Raw genomic sequence first — 22,902 nt, forward strand, 5'->3', positions numbered from 1 at the left:
GGGCATAATATTAAGCAATTGTGTGCCTGGAGTGTGCAAATGTTACTGATGATAGCCCTGAAATGCTTAGCATTTCTGTCATGTTGGAGGTTCTCATAAAGAACAGCATGTAAAATGTAGGGGCACCTGTGCAGCTCAGTTGGGTAAACGTCTGCCTTCGGCTTAGATCATGGTCTCAGAGTCCTGGGACAGAGTCCCACATTGGGTTCCCTGCGTGGCGGGGAGTCTCCTTCTCCCTCTCCTCTCCCCCCAACCCTTACTTGTGCTCTCTCTCTTGCTTTCTCTCTCAAATAAATAAATAAAATCTTTTTTTAAAACAAAAAATAGCATATAAAATGTATATACAGACAATGGTAATTGCAACTGTACATGTACAAGTGGTTAAAATGATAACTTTTGTGTTATATATATTTTATCATGATAAAAAGAACTTTAAAGTGATAACCCAGAAAAGGCTAAGCACATGAGAAAGAGAGTGGTTTTTATAAGAAACTGGAAGGACTTTTGCCAAAGCATGTTCTATGGAAGGATTCTGAATGATTTTTTTTAATCCTCTTCTTTAAGCTTTGATTTTTTCCAAATCCCTACAATAACGTGATTTACTTCTGCAACTAGAAAATTCTAAGTTACAATGAAGTCTAAGTGGATAAAAGCATCACTAAGTACAACCATGCCAGGCCACCCACACTGTCAAGCAGGTCCCAGGACTCTGTTCTCCACCTACCCTGTTGTCCTTGGGCTTGATGGGGTCAGGGTCACAAGGTCAGCCTCTTCCTGTCCTGGGTCTGCACTGACCTCTGCCCTAGTCTGCTGTCTATCCCTGGCCACCATCAGTGGAGGAAGGGGTGGGTCAGTGCAGGTGGCTCTTTATGGGCCATCCCCCGAGTTGCTCTTAACTGCGGGAGCCCCAACTGTCTTGACTACCTGATTACCGAATTTCAGTCCCTTAGAGTTTCTGGCATCTTGTATTTCATAAAGATGTATACGTGCCCAGTGGTGTCTCTCAGCCCCCATGCTTCACCCATGGCATCGTGATGTGTCAGAACACCCAAGAGCAGAGCAGCAGTTGGCCCTGCCTCTGTCACCCCCCCCATTACATGTGACTGACATTCCCCTCCTCCAAACACACACATGAGAATGTTATTCTTGACACAGCTTCTAATCTCTCCCAAGACTTTGACTTAACACAACTATGCATTCATTCAGCAAATATTTACTGAACCTGAATACGCTGGAACTTAAAATACACAGAGCAATAAAATCCCATTTATTGAAATTCTTGCGGGAGGGGAATTAAACTTTAGAGTAATTACCGTGTTGTCCTCAGAAGGGACAACACAGGTCCTTAAACTTAGGTCTTCAGTGATATCCTTTCTTGAATGGGGGCTCACAATGGTGACGTGTGGCCCAGAGGAACATGGAAGCTGAGATCTGCCTCTTATACATCTAGCAAGCCAAATGAGCCCACAGCATGGTGCATCATTCATACTTTGGCTATGAGATGTATGGCAGGCTGCTTCTTCATTCTTTCTCATGGTCGTGTCTCCTTAAAAATTCCATAATTTGGAAAAAAAATTCCATAATTTGGATTTATGAAATATGGGAAGCTTATAAGACAAATATAAAACAGGTTCTTTGAAGTTTCTACTTTTTAAAAAAAGATTTACATATGGAGGGGAGGGGCAGAGAGTCTTAAGCAGACTCTGTGCTGGCGTGGAGCCCGACGTGGGACTTGATCTCACCATCCTGAGGTCACAGCCTGAGCCGAAACCAAGAGTGGGAGGCTTAACCGACTGCACCGCCCAGGCGCCCCTGAAGTTTCTGCTTTAAAATATTTTCCCTGACATTAAAGTAAGGTAAATTATGTCCTTGAATAACATTATACATAAAAATAAATTACAAATAGATTTCAGGCAATAAAGTGAAGACAATTAATAGACTGGAAGAAAATACTTGCAACCTACATAACAGACAAAAGATTAATACTCAGAATACATAAAGAGTTTTTATAAATCAATAAGAAAAAAGCCAACAACCCAAAAGGAAAAGTTAGAAACAAGCAGGACTTACAAAAGCAATAAACTTTTGGAAAGATAATATCAGTATTAATCAGAGAAATGCAAATAAAAATAGGATTATTTTCACCCTTCAGATTAACACAATTTAGGTAAGGGGGTAGAGAAGTAAACAGTTGTATAGTGGTGGGAATACAAATTGAAAACAGTCTTTCTGAAGGGCCATGTGGCAGAATCTATACAATTCAAAATATATTGTATCTTTTGACCTCCTTCTAAGAATATACCTTTAATGAAGTTCTGAAGCTCTCCATTTGTCCCAAGATGTTCAGGTGGTAATTTCTGTAATAGCTACCAAGAAGATGGGCAGCATCTTTATTTCCAATAGGGGAATGATACAGTTTTACTGTGAAACCCTTTGTAGCCATCTAAAACAAACAAACAAACAAAATACAGACATGAAAGTCTTAAACTTGCTAAATGAAAAAATGTATAGAAACTTTCAGCTATATAACATGAACTGCTTTGTGCAAGAAATGTGGGCATGTGTGTGTCTGCATGTGTGTGCCTGTGTATGAGTGCATGGAAAATGGTCTGAATGATGCCTGGGTGGCTCTGTCCTTCAGCCCTCGGCTCAGGTCATGATCCCAGGGTCCTGAGATCAAGTCCTGCATCAGGCTCCTTGCTTAGCAGGGAGCTTGCTTCTCCCTCTGCCTGCCGTTCCCTCTGCCTGTGCAGGCTCTCTCTCACTCTTAAATAAAATCTTAAAAATGAATAAATAAAATCTTAATGAATGAATAAATAAAATCTTAAAAAAAAAAAAAAAAGGAAAGAAAGAAAATGGTCCGAAAGTCCTACATTAGCCATGATTACCTCTAGATAGCAGAGTGGTACTGAGGTGTGGGGGAACAGCTGAGAAGAAATTGGAGAGAGAAGGAGGACTTTTTACTCTGCAATTTTCTAAGGTATTGTTTGAGATTTTATGAACGTATATTTACATATGGTGTACTTTTTAAAGTAATAGGTATTTATAAAACTTAATTTAGAAAACATAGGAAAAATTAAGGAAAATATATCACCTGTAATTCTAGACAGCTTGACTGTAGTCAAGCTCAGTTTTTTCTATATGTACACTCTGGTGGGGGGGTTCAGTTTTATACTCAACATCGTATCCTGGTTCTTTCACTTAAAGTTGTCTACGCATTTCCCCACAGTTTTACAGATTAGTCTCTGGTGCTACCTTTGAATGTTTATTATAAATTCACACTCTTTAAGGTTCTAGAAAAATGGCTATGAGGAACAGGTACCTGGAGTCCAAGTGCTCACCCTGTCTGCCCAGGAGGGGTGGTCAGTGGAAGGCAGTTAGGTCAAGCATGAGCCTGACCTGCTGGAAATCTGAGGAAACCAAAAAGCATCCCCTTGCCCCTTTCACCTTCTCAGGCTATCATCAGACCTTCTGTTTTTCTTTCTCCCTAGCTCAGGCTCTAACTCCGACTTCCAGGAGCTGCTTTCTCTGCTCCGGGCCTATCTGAGAACGGCAGCCAAAGGGCAGGATTTGAATGTCATCCCTACCCTCGAGTAATGGCATCTGAAAGTCAGCTTAGGATGTAGGCTTCTGTCTCTTTCTCTGAGTTTTAAAGGGGAAAAAAAGACTCGTGCAGATAATCTGGAGTTGTTCTCCCACTTGGTCCGTTGGTAAACTGAAACCCAGCAAGATCGGGGTCTGCCTGAAACTATGCAGCAGGTTAGCCGTGAGGCTAGAATCTTCCTCTGGGATTCTTGGTGTGGCCCAGTGCTCTTTTTACTCTATGATGAAAGATACCTGAGCAGCATTTGGGCTGCCTAGGGCCCTGAGACTTAGCCGAAGGTGCTGTGGGCTGGGGAACAGTCACCTGGGCTTAAGTTTCAGTTCATTCACTCCACACTCATCCAGAGATGAGGTACGTGTCCCCAAGTGGTATAGGTGTAGTTTTCACATGGTGGTAGGATTCCTGAACCTCAGTTTTCTTCTATTTTTTTCTTATAACGGCTCTGTATTACAGTTGAACTACAAAGCCATTAAAAGCTTGAAAGTTTGACTCTTTTTCAAGTCCTCCTGTTCAGTTACGTATTTTTAACTTCTGAAGTCATAAAGTACTTCCTAACTTCAGACTAAGAAATGGGTGGAAATTCATCCTTTCTTCTCATGTGAGTCTGATAGTTCTGGGGTCTTGGGCCTGAGTTCCTGAACACCCTGTGTGTCATCCCATGAACCTATTCCCGCTTATCATTCACCTGTGTGTGTGTGTGTGTGTGTGTGTGTGTGTGTGTGTGTGTGTGTTTGCCCTTGCTGGGATCTGCTTTTGCATCTGGGACTGGTGAGGAGCGGCGGCTCATGGAAGGCAGTCAGGAGTAAGCGCGTTCTCCCTTTGTTGCTGTCTGGGGAAGGAGAGTGAGAGGTTCATGAGCAAGGGACTCAATGCACCATGGCCTGATGGTTCCAGAAGGGGCTGGCCGTCTCCCAGGCCCCACAGGCATGACTGCATTGCAACACAGCGTTGCTTATTGTCATTCAGCTGTCATCACTGTCATCTCTGTTCATTGTCATGTAATGACCTTTCACTGTTACTCTAAGTATGCATGATTATCTCACAGGTAGGTGTTGCTTCTCCCGGTTTATGGATGAAGGAGCCCGGGTTCAGAAGGGCCAAGAGGCAGAGCTGGAACTCAAATCCCGAGGTCGCCTTCCTCTACCCCTTGCCTCCTGTAGTTCTGTGCGCGCGCACAAACCGGCACCCTGGCTTCCTTTTTCCTCATTTAATATTGAAAACATATTTACTGATCATCTTCTAGGACATCTTTTCCAACAAACATTTATTGAATGTTCTAGTGCTCATGTCAGCCGCTCTTCTCAGTGCTAGAAACAATAGTGAGCGAAAGCTGACAAAAACCCCCTGCCTTCAGGGAGCTGATGTTCTAGCGAGGAAAATACGAGAGGCAATAAAAGTAAATTCTATGGTAGGTACTTTTTAAACTGTGCAGTTCAACAAGGCCAACAGGTGAGGAGAGGCCTGCCATTGAAAAAACAGCCTGGGGCGCCTGGTGGCTCAGTGGGTTAAGCCTCTGCATTTGGCTCCAGTCATGGTCTCGGGGTCCTGGGATCAAGCCCCACATCGGGCTCTCTGCTCAGCAGGGAGCCTGCTTCTCCCCTTTCTCTGCCTGCCTCTCTGCCTATTTGTGATCTTTCTCTCAAATAAATAAATAAAATCTTTTAAAAAGTTTTAAAAAAAAAAAAAAGAAAGAAAAAGAAAAGACAGCCTGCTGGTCACCTGGCCATCACGCAGGGCTGCAGAGGAAAACACTGAGCTTGCTGGCAGGCAGAGAGAAGAAGGAACCGTGGGGCCCCTGCCTCAGGCTTAGGATTGGCTAGTTTGAATCATTGCAGCTGGCTCCAGAGTGCAGGGTCCTCTCCCTAGCTGTCTAGTTCCTAGCCCTGGGGTGCTTAGGGCAGGCGGAGAGCGGCCCAAAATGCAGAGCCCAGTGAAGAAGATGGTTGGGGGTATGGGCTGTTTTGGAGGGTTTGCATATGAAAGTCACAGTTCCAGTTGAGTTGTTTGCTGTGTCTAGGAATTAGGTAGCCCTAGAAAGAAGGGCTGTCCCTCCATGTCAGCAAGGCTGAAGGTAGCAAAGCATCAGAATACAGAAAATAAAAAGACATTTTTATTACAGCAAGTTAAATGGCAGTAAATGGTACAGGGAAAATAAAAGGGGAGGGGATTAGGGACTGTCAGCATGGAGGGGTGGGAGGTTGCAGTTTTATTTATGTATTTACTTATTTTTTAAAGATTTTTATTCATTTATTTTACAGACAGAGATCACAAGTAGGCAGAGAGGGAGGTAGAGAGGGTGGGGGGAAGCAGGCCTCCCTGCTGAGCAGAGAGCACGATGCAGGGCTCCATCTCAGGACCCTGAGATCATGACCCGAGCCGAAGGCAGAGGCTTAACCCACTGAGCCACCCAGGCGCCCCAGAGGTTGCAGTTTTAAATAGAGTGTTCAGAGGAGGCTGTACCGGGAAGATGGCATTTCAGTGAAGACCTGAAGACAGAGAAGAAAGTTTTCCTGGGGGATGAACTTTCTAGGCAGGGAGATTAGCAAGATCAGAGGTGGGAGCATGTCTCATTGATAACGCCACCCGAAGCTTGACCTGTTAGACCATAACAAGAGGAATATAGTTGAGAGCTCAGGTGACACATAGGTGTTGGAAACACAAGCTGACAGTAGGAAGGAATGAAATAGTCTTGTGTGTGTGAGCTGTATATGGAGTGTTTTGTCCAGAAAACAAATTTGAATATCCTGATATTTCTCTTTCATCCATATTTGGTTAGATGTTTCTTCCCAAATCCTTAAAGAGGAGGTGATTCTTTTTTTTTTAATTTTATTTATTTATTGAGAGAGAGAAGTAGAGAGAGCAGGGGGAGGGGCAGAGGGAAGGGGAGAAGCAGACTCTCTGTTGAGCAGGGAGTCCAACACCAGCCTTGATCCCAGGATGCTGGGATCATGACCTGAGCCAAAGGCAGAGGCTTAACCAACTGAGCCACCCAGGTGCCCTGGAGAAGAGGTGATTCTTGATGGAAAGATGATTCCAGTTCAGGACAAATTTATCCAGTTGCAAAACATGGACCAATCAGGAATTAATGTTTGTCAGTTAAAGAAAAATCCTCCCTCACCCCAGCCTCTTTGAAAACTCTCCAACGGTTTCCCATTGCATTTAGCATGAGGTTCCAACTTGTTGCCTTGGCCTGCAAGGCTCTGGGTCCAGCTGCCACCTGCCTTCCCAACTTCATTTCCTATCCCCCCACCCCTCACCTGTGCTCCAGCCACGAGAACTTTCTTCAGGTAACTTGGACATCCCAAACTTCTTTCTGCCTTAGGATATCTTCCCAGACGGTATTCTTGGCAGCAGGCCTTCACCCCATCTTTACATGGCTTGTTCCTTCTTATCATTCAGATCTTAGCTTACCTCAGGGAGACTGTCAGTGGCTGCTCACTCTGAAAATAGTATCCAGGCCCTCTACAACTCATTTAATTTAATGAGGTTGGGTTTTTTTTGTTTTTTGTTTTTTGTTTTTGTTTTTAATTTAAAGCCAGTTTAATTCTCTAAATAGTGTTCGACAATATCGGAAATTTTAAAAAACTCATATTAGTTTATTTTCTGACCCCACTGCTGTCCCAGCTAGAACATCAACTTGACTTTGTCTCCTTCACTGCTATTGCCCAACATTGGGAGTGGCATCTGGCACAGAGATAACATTCAGGAAGCATCTGCTGAATAAAGGAATAATAGCACAATATCTTCAAGTATAAAGGATATATGAAGTGAGCCAACAGGACCTAGCAGTTAAGTAATTAAAGGGTCATCATAATGGGGCCAAGTCTAAACAGTCTTCTAGGAAAGAAGCACTCTCATGGGAATAGTCTGATTGTGTATCTTTCCTGAAAAGGATGTCTCCAGGGGTATCTGTGGTGCTGGGTGACACCCCATCACAGTCATTGCTGATCATGAAGCTGGGAGGTTCCTGCTGTAGAAAAGAGGAGATGGCCCTGTCACCCTTGAGCAGGCATGGCAAAGTAGCAGCCCTTGGGCCTTTGGTCCCAATGTGTAGTATTTGGCAGCAGAGCATTTGGCTTATTTTTAAAAATATGAACTTGCATGTCTTTAGCTGACTTATACTCTCCATTTGGCCATGCATCCCTCTTCTGACTATCCATGTCCAAAGCCTTCTCATGTTGACCTTATCTTGAAGACATTAGAACTTTGACCCCTGCCCTAGGTGAATAAGTACCCTGTTCCCTACAAGTCCAGTGAGTACTCTGGATGTTTTTCCTGATTAAAGGGAAGTTAAAATCTCAGGAACTAGTTCATGCCTAGAGGGCAGGGTGTCAGCTTATCTTACCCACATCAAAGACACTGTGCTGACCAAAGGGAAATTCTGGTCCCAATTATGCAAATGAGATATGTGGTATAATTAGGAGGTGACCTTTCTAGGGTCCCATAGTATCATCTGGACTCAGCCTCTCTATCCTGCTCATCATGCACTCAAGGTTTATTATTTGCTACAACAGTTAGGTAGCCCATTTCATTGTTTTCTAGAGTAGAGCCCAGCATCGGAGCTTCTAAGGTTCTCACTGATTTACTCTCTGAACACCTACTTGTCATTTCTCCCATCTTTAATGCTCTCAAACTTGACTCGAGAGTTAGGAAATGCTTTGGCATCTACCAGGATCTTGGACTCATGACCTCTCTGTATTTATTAACAAAATATTGTAGGTAACTAACATAGCTGGCCAGCATTTCATGGCTCCCCCAAACGCACAGCACCATTTTCAGGGACAATTTCAAGATCTATAGAAAGGACTCATAGGTTGAATACAACCTGACCCCCAATTAGCTTTAGGAATCCCCATTTAGGAGTATGAATTTCATATGGACCCTTAAGGTTGACTGATAATTGTATGCCCACAAGGCCAAAGTCAACTTTAAAGGGCAAGTAAAGCGCAACTTGTACAGTTTTAACAATCTAGTTCTAGCCTTTTGCAAAGCCATCATTTTCATTATACATTGTTAAATTTGTTTTCAGTGAAGTAGAAAACTATTCTCCCCTCATACTCATGACTAGGAGATTATTTCATGAATAGGATTGGATACTGTCTGTAGGAATTGTGTTCAAACATCACTCACGGTTGATTTTTGTCAGAATTTTGAAATATCCACACTGAGCAAATATGCAATTTAACTTGATGGATTAGAGTATTGTGCCAGGGACTGATACCACCTTAACCGAGGCATCAAACTTAACATCACTAGAATTGGATCAAATCAATAGTATGTGTCTCCTCGCATGCTACATCATTTTCAGAGGCATTCTAGCCAAAAGCACACTGAATCTAATCGTAAGGCAACGTCCGGCAAACCCAGACTGAGAGATGTTTTACAAAATAACTGCCCTACACTGGTAAAGATATCCAAGTCATGAAAGACATGACCTTTCTCTGTGAAGGACATCATTTGAACAATGGGTAACATTTGAAGAGAGTAGCAATGTTAAATTCCTGAACTTGCTCATTGTACTGTGGTTATGTAAGAGAACACCCATGTTTGTAGGAAACATACACTGAAGTATTTGGGAATCAAGAGCAATCTTCTTTCTAACTTATTCTCAGACGGTTCAGAAAAGGTGAGAGCAGGTAAGAAAAAGAGAAAAGAAAAAGCAAGCGGTAAACTGTTAGCCTTTGGGAAATCTGGGTAAAGGGTGTATAAGAATTCTTTGGGCTAATCTTGCAACTTTTCTCTAACCTGGAAATTATGTCAAAGTAAGAAGTTTGCAAGAAATGCAACCATGGGATCATGTCATGACTCTCATTCCCAGGGAGGCCAGGCAGTGGCTTTTCCTGGTCATATGCACCCCTGAGCTTGGAATCTGGGCTCTGGGTCCGAGAAGACGGGCCCAGGAGGTGGGGCATGAGAGCATTGCTGCATAAAGAGCAGGGCAGAGCCATGTAGAATGAGACGTTACTCTTGGTCATACAGCTTGGACGGAACTCAGCTTGTTAGTTGCTTTTTTTCTAAGCAAGTAGCAAGGACCCAGAAGAGGACTCATTTGGCACAGGTGCTTGGGGCAGACAGGACCAGCTTAAGCCTGTGGGGTCTCAAACTATGTTAAATCCAGGATACTCTGTTCCCTAATACTTTCTTCCCTCCGCCCAATCCCTCCCAAACACACGCAATGTAGTTTTCCCAAAAAAGGACACTGAAAATGCGGTTGTTAACTACCAGCCCCTCGTTTTTTCCTCCAGGTATGTAATTTCCCCTCTTCTTCCCTTGGGTTCCCTAGGAGACTTTGCACTGCAACATTTTTAGTTAAGTAGCACTTAATTGCAGTCTTAAACTTTCTGGAGTCACCCTGCTTAACTCTTTCCCTGCGCCTCTGTAATTAAGCCTGGCAGAGCCATCTTTGGTTTAGGTTACTGGTGAAGGGCATTGTAAGTTGAATCCGGGACCGGCTTCCCACTGACTCCTGGGTCAACCCTGATGTAATGGCACTGAACTTGAAAATAAATGGACTGTAATTTAGCTCCTCCTTTAGTGTTCATGAGAGGTTTTGAGTTTGAGCGGTAACCCTGCTGTCAGGAGACCATCCTCAGGAACGTGATTCACCTTTTGTATTCTAGACCAAGGAGGAACAATTGCCAGGATCTATGCTAACCATGCTGCTTTCCACAACACGTTAATAGACTTCTGTAAATGGTCTGTGTTCCCCCTCAGAGAAGTGTCATCTGCCCGACAGGTTAATTCGCCTAGTAAAGATTGCAAGAAGTCTTGCTGTAAAGAAACAGTTAGCTTTGTTTGACCCCTCTGAATTACCTGGGCAACACAGACCTTCTTACAGAACAGGAAGCACTAGCCCATGTTGGTAGTCACCTTGCTAAATTTAAGAGATGGAAACCCTCACCCAACACTGGCTTTTTCTTAGAGGTCTCTGGGCCTAAAAATACTGAGGCACCAGTGATTTATCATTCTTCATCCCTAGCTATTCATCTCTGGCCATTGAATGGGCTCCTCTATCCCCAAAGAGTCCATGCTGGGGATGCAAAGATGGAAGACATCTCTGTCCTCAAGGACCTTCCTTAGAGTTAGGCAGGTGAAGGCATGTAAACAAACCTTGTCAATGCCAAATGAGTGGCACAAGGGGTAGTCTCACAGAAAAAGGAGAACACGCTGGGCTTAGTCATCCAAGAAGTGCCAGGTAGGCTTTCGACAAGCAAAGGGGTTGCAAGGTGACACAAGCAATGGGGAACGCCACGTGGCTGGCACAGTAAACGGACTAAATGAACCATTAGACTGAAGTGGGGAGTTCGTATAAAAAATAGCCATCTTCAAACTTGCGCATACATCGAAATTACTTGGAGGGCTTGTTGAAACACAGAGTGCTGGGCTACCCCCATAGGTTCTGATTCGGGATCTCCAGAATGGGACCCAGGAATTTGCATTTCTTAACAAGTTCCCAGATGATGCTTCCGATGTTGGTCTGGGTACAGTTTGGGAAACTGATTGTCAAAGAATAGAAGTTCATAGAGCTGGAAGGGTGAGCAGTTCTGACCATGGAGTAGTTTAAATAGCAAGCTGACAAGATAGATTTGATTGATCAGGTGACTTGTACAGACCACTCTAATTGTTCTGGTAGCAGAGAGCTGTCAAATGGATAGGAGAAAGAGATTAGACACAGAGAAACCAGCTGGAGGCTATTACGTAGTTAAAGTAAGTAGATTTAAAAGATCTGAATTAAGGTAGCGACTATAGGAATAGAAAGAAAAATGTCCATGGAGATGTCTGTGTGAATGAAGAATCTGCTTGCAGGAGATTAAATGTGAAAGGCAGCTCTGGTCATCCTCTGAGAGAATCTTCAGTTACATTGGGTAATTTGTATCATGTTAGTTTGAGCTTTGGGAATATTACTAGAGTTGAACTTGTTTATGTTCTCACAGTCTGAAAAGTGCAAAGTGTTACTATTTAAGTGAATAGGTTGAACTGTTTTGTGGAGCTCATTTAACATGCTTGAAAGGTTATTTGATGGTCCAAGAGAAAATTTGGGTGTAGATTCATCCTGGACTCAGCAGTGGACCTTTTTCATCAGAGAAATTTGTTTTACCTGCCAGATATGGAGCTTGGGAGGGCTGAAAATGAGGCTGTAAGGAGATGGCTACCCCAAGCTTGGGGCTGGGCGGATGCCCTGGGTCATGATTTGATGACCTCCTTGAGCTCAAGATATCTTTACAGATGAATGCTAATCTCAGATGACCTCAGTTCCTGCTGATCTGCTGATTCTTGTTGCCCTATCATAAGTAGAAACCTCATCTCAAATTAAAGTCTGTATTTAAGTTTTATATGAACGTAGCAATATCATTTTTCAGTCTGGATTTGTCAAGTTTCACCATGCTCTCTGATTGGTTATGTTTTAAGCAGTTCAGAAGCCCTTTAGGAGAATTTTCTACACTATACTGTAAAAGAAATGTGCATTCCCTCTCCAGGATGGTGGACAAGTCTGGGAGAATGAAATGGGTATATAAATGGAAATAATATCTAAAATGTTTACTCTTGGAAGAGCAGCAGATCTGCTTTCACTGACTTTTGACGATCTGATATGTCAAGTTTCAGAATCCACCCCTGAAATATAGAGAGAATTTTTAGCCCTTGTCATTGTGACAACATGTCACAGCATGGCCTTGCGTGCTTAGAACATGCCTGTCTGGATGGGAGGAAGGCACTGACTCATTGCCCTTTAAGGGCTCTCCTCCCTCTGTTCCAGCTCAGAGAGAATATTACACGGGGGAAACTGAAGCCAGGGAGACTATGAAGACAAGCAGTTGGAAACAGCCATTTTGCCCTCTGTTTCCCAAGGTGTCCTGATGGAAGTCCAAGTGGTGGAGGGCGGGGGCACTGAAGGAGCTGGGAGTAGTTGAGTGGGATCTGGGCTGAATTAGAGTAGAATTCGCAAAAGTTTATCTAGATTGAAGCCCAAGGTACTGACTTCTCACCCCTGTGGGGATTGTTTAATCTGTTGGTGTAGACCCTGGTATTAAGGGCTGGTGTCCCCAAGAGCTCTGAAGATGAAAAGAATTCCTGCCCTTTGTGGATGCCACTGGATTTGAAATCCCTGTGGCTCAGATCTCTCATTCTACCAGGTAGGATCAGCACTATGGGAGGAGATGGGGATGAGGGAGTAGAAATGAACTGTCATCTGACTATTGAGCTCCATACAATGTACTGTTTAGGCTCAGAGTGATCCTTCATTCATACTCTGTTTAATGGGAAAAGCAGACACAAATTTCCAAATCCCTCGGGATTTAGATGTGTGTGTGCGTACGTGTGTGTGTTTGTGTATAAAAGTTACAAAAACACATGAAGTCTGAGTAAAGTGGTGAGATAAGGAACGGTGGGTTGGCAAAGGATTCATCAGAGAAGACATTCCTGAACTAAGTATAAAAGCAGGATAGCGAGCAGGAGGCAGGGGTGTGGACTACGTATTTGAGAGTCAAGTGTTGGTGAAGAGATCTTGAGCCAAGTGGTGTTTGCCAAGGTTAGTCTAAAGTTGTGGTAGGGGCAAATTGCAAGGGCACCAAGTTTCCTAGTGTTAAGAAACAATGTTTCTGGACCAAGCTGCTTATCTTCCTTTCCCCTTTCCTGTTGCTGTCACGGTAGCAGCTTTCTTCATTCTCTGGCACCAGGTGGTCTAGACACCGGAATGGCCAACCAAATGGTCTGGTGGGAAGCCAGCCATTCCAGGAACTGGTGATGCACAGCCTTGGGACCTCAGCTAAACACACAACCAGGAGATTGGCTTTCATCAGCGTTCCACTAAAAGACCTGTGAGAGTCATTATCTTGTGCCATGAGAGATATATTAATGTGCTTACTGTAGGTTTTTTCCTGTCCCTGCTTACAAACAATTGGATTTACGTGTTTATTACCCAAAGAGTTTGTATCCTTGACATTTCCATCATCCCTTTCTCTAGAGGTGCAATTTCCAGTGTGAGAAAAAATGTATATATGATACTTCTATAATGTTTATATTAAGTAAATTATTTATAGAAAGCTGAAGAAAACATGAGTATTTGGCTCTCTAATCTCTGCAGACAGATGTATTGAAATGCATTTGCCTTATATAGCTCAAGCCACAGAAGGCAGTAAGGATGAGTTTACAATTATTCCAGTATCATTGGAACTAAAGCCAGACAAAAGAACAGGAGGTTAAAAAACTCTTCTGTAAATATCTAGTGGATTTTAGGAGCCTTTGTGTTTTCTTCTGATTTCAGCCATTGGAGTCAAAGCTTCCAATAAAGTGTTATAAGTACCAAGGGGACATTTATAGACCCATTTACCATCTAGATAAAATGGGTATGGTTAATACAGAGCAACTAGATTCTGTATCTTATAGCAATTACATAAAATACAGTATTTAAAAGACAGCCTTTGGGGTGTGGTTGAATACCATCACTGAACTCCGGAAGAATGGACTGAGAACGAGTTTTTTGTTCTTGAGTTGTGTCCCTTAAGCCAGTATAGAAAATGGGTGGCCAGCTTAGTGAGGTATGCATCAAGGGTACTCACAATCCACGGAAAGCTTGGGTGACCTTACACATGTGTATGCTCTCTGTGGTCCCAGACTTGCCCTTTCAAGGCCATTGTTCCTGGTCTTTGGGGATGGTAGCCCCCAAAACTAATAGAACTCTCTTCTCTTTTTGTCTGAGAGGTATAATCCTTTATTTTCAGCTTGCTTTGAGGTCAGTGAGAAGAAGGCTGGTGAATCAGTATTTTGTGATTAGAGAAATACTGGGTGGCCATACTGGGGAGGCAGCCAAAGGCTTTTGACATTTCCTACATGTGCATTCTGTGATGACTTGTTCTTGATTTCTTTCTTTCCTTTTTTTTTTTTTTTTAAGATTTCATTTATTTATTTATTTATTTGAGAGAGAGAGAGATCACAAGTAGGCAGAGAGGCAGGCAGAGAGAGGGGAGGAAGCAGGCTCCCTGCTGAACAGAGAGTCCTATGTAGGGCTCAATCCCAAGAACCTGAGATCATGACCTGAGCTGAAGGCAGAGGCTCAACCCACTGAGCCATCCAGGCACCCCTTGTATTCCACTTTCAGAATAGGTTTGCAAATTTTACAACAGGCTATTAAGGGTAAAAGCTTTTTTCCCCCTAGGTGTAATGTAAAAAGTGAAATAAATATGAGTTGAAACTTTTCAAAAAGGAAATAGAATTTATAAATGGGCTGTCTTAGATATGGCAAATTTCTAGTATATTCAGTTACTACCCATTTGCACATGTTTATCTTCTATTTTGGTAGCTAATGAAGGTCTAGCCAAGTATAGAAGGACAGGGTTTGACCTAGACAATGGACTCGTTGGGACGTGTTCAGTGCACATATTCTCATGAGCTTTGTTCCACTTTTCCTCTTAACATCAAGCAGACAGCTCTCCTCTCCCTTACTGCTTGGAAACATGCTACTGTGATGAAAATACCTGAAATCATGGAGTGCTTGCCCCAAGGCTGAAACTGATAACACTGGCATGTTTATTCTAAACCCATGGTGGTATTTGAGACCCTAATCACAGCAGTTGTTCAATTGCCTGGTCATAAAATCCATCTGTAGCTCCCATTCTGAGACACCCTATAGATAAGGAGGCACGTGTTGTTTCCAGGTAACAGCCTATAGTGCTTCCACTTCCAAATAGCAGGAAAGAGAGACAACCTATGGCCAAGGAGCCCTAGAATTTGGCTACCTTATTCTTGGACAAGATTTCAGGCAGTGGTCATACAAGTGGTTCCCTGAAATGAGAAAGGAAAATATCCTGGAATGGCAACAGGTAGCATTTTTTTCTTCACTTTTAGGAGACGTGACTCTTAGAAGCTAAAAATGGCCTTCAATCATTTGTTCTAGGCTTTAGAAGGACATAAGATAGAATGAAAAAAACAGAGTTTATACAAAATAAACTCAAAGTCACGGAACTAAGGCAGCTTTTTATGGTTTTATTGATTTTTTATTTAACTTAACATCTTGTTTCTATGGGTCTAAAGTATTCTAAGCACTTTAAAAACATTAACTCCTTAATCCTAATAGCAATCCTATAGGGTAGACACTAATATTATCTTCCTTTACTGATGAGGAAACTGAGATACAGAGAGATTAGGTAAGTGGACCAGAGTCACACAGCTGACCAGGGGTGGAGCCTGGCTTTGAGTGTATCCTGTCTAATCCGTCTGAGCTCTGCCCAGCTGGTTAGTGACATAGCCGGGCCAGAAGCCAGCTCATCCCTTTGTTGCAATCCACTGACGAGGCACCAGTGGGTTGTTCTGAGGTTATTTAAACAAGGCAGGCCCATTATGCCAGGAGAATTTCCCTTTTAATCAACATCAACGAAATATCATGAAGAGATGGGTGTTGAGGTAAAACTCTCTAATCATTGACTAAGCTTTGGAATGTGTTGTGTGGCCAAGCAGCGTGGCTTCTCGCCTATTAAGGAGGAAATCAGGTGTGTTAGAGAGGTGGCGTGGGAACTGAAGAAAGTAGGGATAAAAAATAGTGTGTGAGTCTGCTGATGGATAAGCCCTGGTTGTCTGTTGGTTTATTTATTTACATATTCTTGGTTTCATTAGTATCTTTATACTCCCATGACCAACCAGGTAAGCTGTGCCACTCAGAGCCTATGAAGTTGGATCTTCAACCTCAGAGATTCCCATGACAAATTCCCCATTTTCCCAGTTTGTGGCTGAGATGCCAATTATAGGACGCATTTCTTACTGATCTAGAGGCACTGATTTTTACCTTTTTGTTTCTTCTTCTTGAGACATTCTGCTTTAATTTCAATTTATTTCCTTTAAGTATGTGCTTTTGGTTAGGAAGGAGACATGTACTTTTTCCAGTGGAAAATTATATGCTGATGTACATAATTAAGCATCAGAGAATGCAGGAAGATAAGAATTTTTTCTTTTTTTAAATCAAAATATTACCGACATAACATTATATTAGTTTCAGGTATACAATATAATGATTCAGTATTTACATGTATTGTGAAATGATCACAATAAGTCTGCTTATTGTGCACCCATCACCACATACAGTTAAAAGTTTTTCTTTCCTGTGATGAGAACTTGTAAGGTTTACTCTCTTAGCAACTTTCAAATATATAATACAGCAATATTCACAGTAGTCAACACATGGTACATTACATCCCTGTGACTTATTTATTTTATAACTGGAAGTTTGTATCTTTGGACTTCCATCACCCATTTTGCCCACCTTCCTCGCCCAAGTTTGGCAACCACCAAACTGTTCTCTGTATCTATGAGTTTGTGGGGTTTTTTTCCCCCCTAGATTCCACATATAAGTGAGTTCATACATTCTTTATCTTTCTTTGTCTGACTTATTGTGTTTAACATAATGCCCTCAAGGTCCATCCAGGTTGTCACAAATAACACGATTCCCTTCTTTTTTGTGACTAAATAATATTCCAGTGTATACATGTACCACATTTCCATATCCATTCCTTGAGTCACCTCTGTCTTGTGGATTATAAATAATGCTGCAATTAATGCAGGGTCCATGTATCTTTTCAAGTGTTTTCATTTCTTTCAGATAAAAACCCAGAAGTGAAATTGCTAGATCATAGGGAGGTTCTGCTTTTAATTTTTTTGAGGAATTTTCATACTGTTTTCTATAGCATCTACACCAGTTTGCATTCCCACCAGTGGTGCATAAGGGTTTCCTTTTCTCCACATCCTCATCAACATTCGTTATCTCTTATCTTTTGGAGAATGCCATTGTAACAGATGTGAGATATCTCACTGTGGTTTTGACTTGCATTTCCCTGATGATTTGTAATGTTGAGCATCTTTTCATGTACCCATTGACCATCTCTATGTCTTCTTTGGGAAAAGGTCTATTTAGATCTTCTGCCCATTTTTCTAATCAGGTTGTTTGCTGTTGAGTTGTATGAGTTCTTTATATATGTTGGGTATTAACCCCTTACCAGATAAATGATTTGCAAGTTTTTTCCCATCTGGTAGATCGCTTTTTCATTTCGTTGATGATTGGAAAAGATGAGAAGTTGTGTACACAGTTGATGAGAGTAACTCAGAGTACAATCCAGCAGTAATTGGTGAAGGTGGTGAGGTGTTGTCTGTAAAGCCCAGCACGTCCACCTTGATATACATGCTCTGAATGCTTTAGTGTTTAGAGCAGTGTGTGTTCTCCTCAGTGTGTGATCTGCACATTGTAAAGGTTTGTCAGCCATTTGTTTCCAGTCCACAAGGAGATACAGGTACAAGAAGTGAGAATAAGCATTTAGAAGCTTTTATAGCAATTTGATACTTCCACTGTATCTAAGAGTGTCACTTTGTATTTTATAAAAGTTTTGATCTGAAACAGATTGAGAATAAAAAAAAGGGGTCCTTGACTCCCTGACCACAGGTAGTTTAAGAAACCCTGCCCTAGAGGAATTCTCACAAATAGAGACCTATCAGGACTGCTTCAGATAAGTGTGTGTGTGTGTGTGTGTGTGTGTGTATAACAACCTAAATATCCATCCTTAGGAAATGTGTTACAAATACCATGATACATCCTATGAAAATATGATTCAATAATTAAAATGAATGAACTAGGTCTACATGACTGAACATGGATAAATCTCAGATAATTTTGAATTAATGAGCACATTGCAAAATGATACCTATATTATGATATTTATATAAAATTTTAAAAATACAAAATAATACTATATTTCCATAGCCGGTAAATGGCTAACAACATGGACAGGAAAGATGCACACCAACTTCAGAAGAGAATTTAACTCTGGGAAGGGAAAATGGTGGATAGAATTGTGAATGGGTACAGACCTGTATCCCTGAGGCCAATAATACAATATGTGTTAATAAAAATAATTAATAAAGAAAGAAAGGGAATAAAGAACTGTGAATGGGTGAAAAAATTTAAAACTACAATAATCTTTTATTTATCTTTTTTTAAAAGTTGAAACAAATATGCCCCCTCAAAAGTTGACATTTATGCCATCTAGTTTGGTGGATACCTGGTTGTTACATTTTTTTCTCTATTTTTCTCTATCCAAGTGTCTCCTAGTAAAACCAGCCTCAGAATATGATTTTTTTTTTCTGATCCAGAAAGCAAGTTGAACATACTGGAACATCTGGGGAACTTGATTACCTACAATGCCCTGGGACACATTTGTCTTCCCAAGTGACTTAAAACCAGATATTAGCTGTTTGTGCAGCTTCTGTGCCTCAGGGTTGTAGAGGAAACATTTGTTCAGAGCCCTGGGGCAGCTATCAAGATGCTTGGATTCTGGTCCTAGCTTTGTGACTAACTCACTGGTAACAATGAATTTCTCAGATTTAAAACTTCATTGCCTTGTCTGTAAAATCAGTCTGAGACTGTGTTCAGCATTGCAATTTTATGACTTATATAAATTATATATAAATGTATATTTAAAATGTTAAATACACTAGCAGTTTGAGGCTCCTTTTACAATAATCATAGAAGCTAAAGCAATACATAGAATAAATGCAGAGGTAGGAATAAGATTAATATATGTGCCGTGGATGGGGCGCCTGGGTGGCTCAGTCAGTTAAGCATCTGCCTTCAGTTCAGGTAATGATCTCAGGGTCATGGGATCAAGCCCCATGTCAGGCTCCATGCTCACCAGAGAGTCTGATTCTCCCTCTCCCTCTGTCCCTTCCCCTAGCTTGTGTTTTCTCTCTCTGCTCACTCTCTCCCAAATAAATAAAATCTTTAAATAAATAGTTGTGTGTGTGTATACATATATATATATATATTCATATATACATTGTGTGTGTATATATACATACATACATACACATGTACAGTGGAGTGAGATCTGGTTTTAAGTCTTGCTTCTCTGCCATTCACCAACTATGAACCTTGGTTTCCTGAAACACTAATCTTCTATTTCCTATGACAAATATCATAATAAATAGCAACTACCTCAGCTTGGAAAACTTTGATAGCAGTCTTATTGTTGCAGTTGTTACAAATCAGTCACTTAACTTTTATGCCTGGAAAGGTACCAGAATAAAACCTCGAACAGCTAATTGCAGTCATCTTCCTAAGATGGGAAGAGCATAACATGCCAATTATTCTTTAAAGCAGCAATAAAGTACAAATTTTCTAAACTAAATGGTGCCACATTCTTTAAAAACATGCATTCAAAGTAATTTAGTAAATTTCTCAGCTCAAGAAAAAAATAGTTAACTATGTGAGGTGATGAATGTTAACTAAACTTACTGCGGTGATCATTTCATGATGTGTCAAATATCAAATCATTATGTTATACACCTTGAACTAATACAGTGTTATATGTCAGTTATATCAAAACTGGAAAACAGAAACAGAAAGAGACAAACAAAAAAACACCAAAGTGATTTAAAAACGGTCCTGTCTCCATTTGGGACCCTAATTAGACAAATTACGGATTGCTTCCAACACCTGAATTCTCGTTTATGTGGGCTGCAATTGAATGGTTGATTTGATTCCAACAAATCTGATTCCAGTAGGTAAACTTTAAACATGCTTGATTTTTCATTTGTACTTTGTGATGTGTACTCTTGCCATTCATTTATACAGAATGACCCAAAGCAGAACCACATGACCACAGGGAACGATAGTCAGTCAAGACTCACATTTGTGAATCTCAAAGTTAGGCTATGCTTTGTGATGGAACAGAGAATTTGGACAGTCACCTGCCCTGCCTAGAACCAGGCACAGTTAATACCCTTGGACCTCTAGTTCTGCTGACACAGTACATGCTAATTACATTTTGAAGGCTCGGTTTTACAGAGCCATGTGGTATCCCAGGGGTCTAGTGAATGAAAAGCTTCTGCAGCTTATCAGCAGAAAGATAAGAGGAAGGCCCTGGTTCCACTGCCAGTGTAGGGAGATGCTGATCACCCAGGCTTCTGAGAACAGGAGTCTGACCCATACCAAACACTTCAGCAATAATGTCAACATACCCAGGACCACAGCCAGCAAGGAATTCCCTGAGATAAGATTATAGTGTTGTCCTTAAAGGGACACCAACCAAGTCAGTGGATCCCCAAATATTCAGAGAACAGCCCTGTAAATTGTCCTTTATACGAGGGGACTTGAGGACCTCAAGTGTTGGGGCTTCTAGATGCAGACATTGAGGTATTGTTTTCCAAAGTACACATAAAACTCTAGCAACGTCAAAGTCAGTCCCCACAAGTCAAGAGCCTAAGCTTGGGGCCCTCAAGATCCACCACTTACAAAAGCTGGAGACAGCTCTTTGTTGGCAAAAGTATTTATCCACCTTCCTTGGGGATTTTGTTTCTTCTCTACCGGCTGTGTCTGGGCCAGAGGGCCTCTAAAGCCAGCTTTGTCCTCCAGGCCAGGTCTAGGATGAAGTCATTACAGGAAAAGGTGATTCAGTCTTTGAGAGGAATAGGTATGAAAAACCACTGCAATAATTGATTTCAATACCTAGTCATGTTTGGTTTAAATATTTAAATAGTATTCAAATCAGTGCTGGGACAGCGGGCCCATGAGGGGTCAAGGCAGAGCTGGTCAGGGATTCTTCCAAGACCACTTTGGTAATGAGAAACAGCAGACACAGAGAAGTAACTCACCTTCAGTTTGTCATCCAGACCCTTTGTGCTTTGGAATGCCTCACATTCATTCATCTGTACTCCTGTGTGCTGCCCTAGTGTGGCCTTCTGGTTCTGACCCCACCTTCCCAGGGCTATGCTGTATATAGTGACCAGATTAATTAACAACAACAACAAAAAAGCCCACCTTTTTATTGTGTCATTTCCCAGGATAGTCTCACAATAAAAGTCAGACACTTCTGGTTTATTACTAAATGTCCTCACCCATCTTTCTATCCAGTTTCTCTTTCTCCATCAAACCTTTGTTTCATGCAGAGGATCTCCTTATGGGCTGGTGTTAACTTATTTTTCAATATTCATGCTTTGGTTTCTGCTGTCTCTCCCTTTTAGAATTCCTTCTCTCCTTCTCTTCTACTCAGACACATCTCTTCCATTAAACCCTTTCAGACCAGTTCCCGCCTACACTGATCTGACCTCCCTCTGAACTCTGCTAGCTTATCACCTAGAGTCCATACCAGCCTTATGGCAATTAATCACATTCTACTATGTGAATTTGGCTTTGTTTTGCATGCTCTGTCTTTCTCTTTAGCTCTTTTCTCTTTTTCTTTGAGTGTGTGTGTGTGTGTGTGTGTGTGTGTGTGTGTGTATGTGTGTGTGTGTTTTGTCTGTAGCTAGATAAGAGGTGTTTGAAAATCAAACCTAGGTCTTAAATGTCTTTAAAATATACTACCTAATAGATGGTCCGTAACATGGTTATTGGTTGGTAATTCTTTTTTTTTTTTTTAAAGATTTTATTTTATTTATTTGACAGAGAGAGATCACAAGTAGGCGAGAGGCAGGCAGAGAGAGGGGAAGGGAAGCAGGCCCAGAGAGCCCGATGCGGGACTCGATCCCAGGACCCTGAGATCATGACCTGAGCCGAAGGCAGTGGCTTAATCCACTGAGCCACCCAGGCACCCTGGTTGGTAATTCTTGCTTAGGATCTTGACTTTTTTTTTTCTATGAGGGTAGGAGTCCTTATCTTCTGTTCACTCCGATATCCACAGCTCTCAGAGCAGTGCCTTGCACATTAAATATTCAGTGAGGGTCAGCTGTTAACCTCTAGAGAGGGCTGCCCTGACCACGGTCTGCAGCGGGCCTTGACATTCTGCCTTGTGTCCCAGCTTTCTGAGTGATGGACCTGTCTTACTCCCAGCCGCAACACCCATCCCCCAACTGCTTCTGACATGGCTGTGTCTGTCTGTTCTTTCTCCTCAGATGCATACTCTCATTCCTCAAGTGAAAACGGAGGCAAGTCTGAGTCAGTGGCCAACCTCCAGTCTCAGCCCTCCCTGAACTCCATCCACAGCTCCCCCGGGCCCAAGCGTTCCACCAACACCCTTAAGAAGTGGCTGACTAGTCCCGTGCGCCGGCTCAACAGTGGGAAAGCAGATGGAAACATCAAGAAGCAGAAAAAAGTACGAGATGGCCGGAAGAGCTTCGACCTGGGCTCTCCTAAGCCTGGGGATGAGACAACACCTCAGGGAGACAGTGCCGATGAGGTACGTACACGTGGCCCTGGAGCCTCCATCAGAGGGGCCTCCTTCCCCGGGTTCTATAAACTTCCCAGTCTCTAGACCCCAGTAGATTGTTTTCTTGAGCCCAAGGAATCTGAGTTTTTGTACCAACAAGATCTTGCCAGGCCAACACGTGAC

General features: G+C 42.1%; 1 protein-coding gene across 22 annotated transcripts in view; it reads left to right on the top strand.

The window, feature by feature from the left end:
* KALRN (kalirin RhoGEF kinase) overlaps positions 1–22,902 on the top strand; it is a 659,050-nt gene that overhangs the window by 556,420 nt on the left and 79,728 nt on the right. For all 22 annotated transcript variants that reach the window (XM_032335453.1, XM_032335509.1, XM_032335462.1 and 19 more), the window contains one exon: positions 22,466–22,749. In XM_032335453.1, coding sequence (XP_032191344.1) covers positions 22,466–22,749 — 284 coding nt within the window. The remainder of the gene's footprint in view (positions 1–22,465; positions 22,750–22,902) is intronic.

The sequence above is a fragment of the Mustela erminea genome, chromosome 1 (assembly GCF_009829155.1).
Source record: "Mustela erminea isolate mMusErm1 chromosome 1, mMusErm1.Pri, whole genome shotgun sequence".
Lineage (NCBI taxonomy): Eukaryota > Metazoa > Chordata > Mammalia > Carnivora > Mustelidae > Mustela > Mustela erminea.